Source organism: Nannospalax galili, unplaced genomic scaffold, assembly GCF_000622305.1.
Source record: "Nannospalax galili isolate Female #2095 unplaced genomic scaffold, S.galili_v1.0 scaffold589, whole genome shotgun sequence".
Classification (NCBI taxonomy): Eukaryota; Metazoa; Chordata; class Mammalia; order Rodentia; family Spalacidae; genus Nannospalax; species Nannospalax galili.
In genome coordinates, this window is record NW_008360324.1 from 1,696,436 (window position 1) to 1,700,870 (window position 4,435).

The window sequence follows — 4,435 nt, forward strand, 5'->3', positions numbered from 1 at the left end:
GCTTTATTGTATCTCTGCTCCTTGCTGTCCAGTTCTCTGCTGATCCAGCTTTCTGGGACCCAGTCTCTGACCTGATCTCCGGGTCTCAGTCTCTGACCTGATCTCCGACTATTAAGAGAAGACTAGCATATTTATATACCATGGGGGTAGTGGTAAAAGCTTTTAGATACTTTGTGAGATATTCTATTTACATGTGGAAGTGGGTTTCTGCTAGACTATTGTCTACCTGTAAAAATCACACACAGGAAGGCATGGTATGCATAGAGCCAAAGGCCATGTTTATGTCAAGGCATCTGTGGCGGCCACTTCAAAGGGAGAGACAGGAAAGATGCCAGAAAGCACCTTGCTATGAAAAGGAGCCCGCGGCACATTCCCCGAGCTGTCCGGTGTGAAGGGGCTTCGACTTTTGCATAACAGAAGTCTCCCAACAGAGAGATAGCTCAGAGGTTAAGAGCACTGGCTGCTCTTACAGAGGACCTGGATTTGGTTACCAGAACCCACATGGTAGCTAACAACCATCCTTAACTCCAGTTCCGGGGGATCTTGCCTATGATAGGCTTTGCGTGACATAGATACAATTACATACATGCAGGCAAAACACAAAAATATAAATAAATAGCTGGGCATGAGGGTGCATGCCTTTAATCCCAACACTTGGAAGTCAGAGGCAGGTGGATCTCTGTGAGTTTGAGGCCAGCCTGGTCTACATATCTACATAGCAAGTTCCAGGTCAGCTGAGGCTACAGGGAGATCCTGTCTCAAAAAGACCACATATATATATATATATGTATGTATATATATATATGATGCACCTCAATTTAAATCTATAAAAATAAATTAAAAAATAAACAAAAAAATTTTTTTAAGTAGCCAAACAAACAAAAGACTATACTTTCAGGGATCATTTCTATAGTTCGTTACTAGAGAAGTTTCTCTGTGTAGAGTATAAAATACCAAAATAAACAATTTTTTTCATAACAGATATCAGAAAAAAAAAAGTAGCCAAACAAGACTTGGGTGTGGTGGGGAACACATTTGTAATCTCAACAGAGGAATCAGAAGTTCAAGGCCAACCCCGGCTACTTAATGAGTTCGAGGCCAGCCTGGGCTACATGAGGCCTTATCTAAAACACCCACCCCCACCCCAAAATAAGTATGAGTAAAGGGTCAACATTCTCCTACTCTGGTTTCTGAAGAATCAGCCTGGTTTTGAAGATTGTTTTTTTCCTCAATCGTGGTGGGGAGCTATTCCTCAATCTGACAGCAGGTGGCACTCAACTGTCTAGGCGTGCTAGAAAAGGGAAATTGGAGTAGAGTTACTTAATTCATTTCCAGTAACTTCTGCCTTCTCCCCAGGGCCTCCTCTAGCTCCACCTCCTGTTCCCTGGCCTGGGCCAAGCTCTCTAGCCAGTTCCAGATGTCGAGTTCCAGAGGCCTGGTGCCATAGTGGGGGACCCACCTCTGCAGAATCTCTCCCTCTACCAGCTGCCTGGGCAAGATGTGAGTTTGTCCTACAGAGGGGCCTGGAGGAGGAAAGGGGCAGGGAGAGGGGAAGGTAAGACACTGGGTTGCATACACACACACACACACACACACACACACACACACACACCACACAGAGGGAGAGACAGACACACAGAGATACAGACAGATGGAGACAGATCCGGAGAAAACTAATTTTTCTGTGGTCTTCCTAGTAGTGGTCTGTTCAATGATCTGAGCCAGGAAACATGTTTTAAATGCCCCTCACTTGTGTCCCTGGTTATGATTGGGATTGGCTGAAGCAGAAGGCCACCCGGCTTGGATGAGACTGACCACAGAGAGGAGACACAGCGTGTCTTCAGAGGATAGAAAACTTAGTCTTGGAGCTCAGGCTGTGTAGGAGACTAGAGAGATTGGGATGATGAAAACGGCACCAGGAAGTGCCCAGGCCTCCGGGGCTGAGAACACAGCTGCTGGCCCCTGCCTTTTCTAGGCTTCTCAATCCTGAACCACCACCGGGTCAACTTCAGTGTGTTCACAGGCCTCAGACCAGAGCCATGTGGCCTCATCTTGCCTCTCCCACTCACAGGTACTGGCTTTTCCTTTGGGGAATCTTCCAGGCTTGCCCTACTCAGACCTCTGTGTTCTTGGCCCAGTGGCTACCACAGCAGCTGACATCCCCAGGATACCCAGAGCCATATCTCAAAGGCCAAGAAAGCCACACTGATATCAAGGCTCCAGAGGGATTTGCTGTGAGGCTGGTCTTCCAAGACTTCGATCTGGAGCCTTCCCCAGACTGTGAAGGGGACTCTGTCACAGTAAGCTGGGGAAGTGGGGAGTTGCAGGGACTCTTGGGAGGGAGCCTCCTACCAGCAGTGGGAGGTAGCCCTGCCCTGAATCACCCATCTAGAGATGGGATAAAGAACCCACATCTGAGGGCCTAGGGCTCAGCTTACTTGAGAGGCAAAACAGCCTGCCCAGGGCACAACCTCCGACCATCTCTGTCCCTTGCAGCTATCTGGGGCCCACAGAGCAGAGAGAGGGCTTCAGAATAATAGGCCCTGGGTTATCAAGACTTACAGAGGGACATACAAATATTGAAGATCTACAGTAAAAAAAAGTCATGGATTCACATAGCAGATATACAGTGCCTGTTCTAATGGGTTAGGAAACTGGACCTAAATAATGATAAAAGTATCAAGTGAAGACCAAGGTCAACTGGGAGGAAAGAACACAAAACCTAAAGCAAGGATGATATTCAAAATAAGAGGGTTTTTTTAAACCATACCTTATATTATCTTTTGGGTTAAATTTTATTTCTGTTCAAATATGGCGTGTATAAATTTTTTTTAAGTGACTATGGGCTGCCTAACTCCAATTAGTACCCAAGGCTCGGGGAACATCCTGGAAGAAGGGGCAAAAAGATTTTAAGAGTCAGAGGAACGGGATGCTTCCTGCTAGATAATATATTCTAGACATGACAAGGATGCTGTACCCATCAAGTCTCCATAGTAGTTGACATGCTAATGTGAATGGGGAAAATGACACAGGGTTCCACCCCTAGATGAAGAACTACAGGTACTTGACAAATGCTGAGGGAAAAAGAATCGGTTTTCTCCAGAGACTAGCTCTTTGAGAGGCTGTCTAATCTCAAGTGGTCAGCATCAACACAGGAACATAGGAACACCACTAAATGGACTCAGTCACTTAATCTCTGCATTTTGACCAGTTGTAGATCTCTGTAACAGTCTTCATCTGTTGCAAAATGAAGCTTTTTTTTTTTTGGCTTTTTGAGACAGGGTCTCTGTAGCCCCAGCTGTCCTGGAACTCACTATGTAGACCAGGCTGACCTTGAAGTCACAGAGATCCTCCTGCTTCTGCCTCTGAGTGCTGGGATTAAAGGCAGGCATGTGCCAGGGGTTTGAACCAGCAACCCCCGGCGAGGTGAGGATTGAGGATGAGTAAGCACGCCGTTTGCCAGCCCACGCCACCACCATTACCTGGGGACACTCAGACGCAACAGGGAGTCTTAGGCAGAGACTCATTTATTGCAGGCGTTACAAAGCTTATAAAGGCACCTGGAACTCCCCCCTCCCCACTGACAGTGTATCTTAAGGATGGTCATGCACTGATCATGCACTCCTCAGCAGTGCGGAAGTATTCAGACTTTCAAAGCAAGACAGGCCATGCCCCCAGTAACTTCCTTTCAGGCCTATGCAAGGTGGGGCTTTTAGGTCCCCACATAGCCCCCTTTTTATTTTTATTTTAAGGCCGGACTGACTTTATTTCACGGGTTACCCACCTCATAGGCGGCTCCCTGAGGAGAGATGGCTATCTCCTTCCTCTAATCTTATGCATTTTTGCCTGTCTTAGGTTGTGTCACCTCTGATCTAGCCTTGCCTGTCATTGGATCATGCACCTGGCCATGTGCATGTCCTGTCTTAAGAGGCCATGTGCATGTCCTGTCTTAGGAGCACTTGTCATGGGACATCTTACCCGTCTTTGGCTAAAAATGTGTCATGATTAAGGGTAGCCACGTGGGTAATGCCAGCCCGTGACAGTCTTAGTCTCTGCCTAATTCAGTTAGCCAAGCGTGGGCAACTGGAGGGGGTCCTGGGGAAGTCCATAACCATGAGGAGGTGGGCCGTGGCAGTTCCAAGGGTCCTCTGTTGCCAAATTATCTGATAAAGACACTTAAAGATAAGCATTATCAAGAGAAACAAAGCAAGTCATGGTGTAGGACAAGTTGAAATACTTCTGAGACCATGTACCTTTTAGCCAATCAGCCAGTTGTCAAAGAGGCTGACTGGCAATGAAGTCAAGGAACTGGGTCCTTTACCTCAGATGGATACAAATAAAGAGAGGAATTTTGTCTCATGAACTATTGTCCATGGACGGTCATCTAGTCAGTCGGATCCTGGCCTACCCACTTAAGGTTTTTCGCAGGCACCCA

The 4,435-nt window shown here is 46.9% G+C and overlaps 1 protein-coding gene and 1 pseudogene across 3 annotated transcripts in view; both read left to right on the forward strand.

Moving 5' to 3' along the window:
* Window positions 1–882: 882 nt before the first annotated feature.
* LOC115068839 lies at window positions 883–960 on the forward strand (annotated as a pseudogene).
* A 403-nt stretch (window positions 961–1,363) lies between these two features.
* Window positions 1,364–4,435, forward strand: part of C1rl (complement C1r subcomponent like) — a 17,898-nt gene continuing 14,826 nt past the window's right edge. For 2 of the 3 annotated variants that reach the window (XM_029559777.1, XM_029559778.1), the window contains exons 1-2: window positions 1,397–1,500; window positions 1,976–2,300. In XM_029559777.1, the coding sequence (XP_029415637.1) occupies window positions 1,499–1,500; window positions 1,976–2,300 (327 nt within the window). In that variant the 5' untranslated portion in view covers window positions 1,397–1,498. Of the gene's footprint in view, window positions 1,501–1,975; window positions 2,301–4,435 lie in introns of all 3 variants that reach the window. The other variant, XM_017796185.2, reaches the window with a different exon arrangement.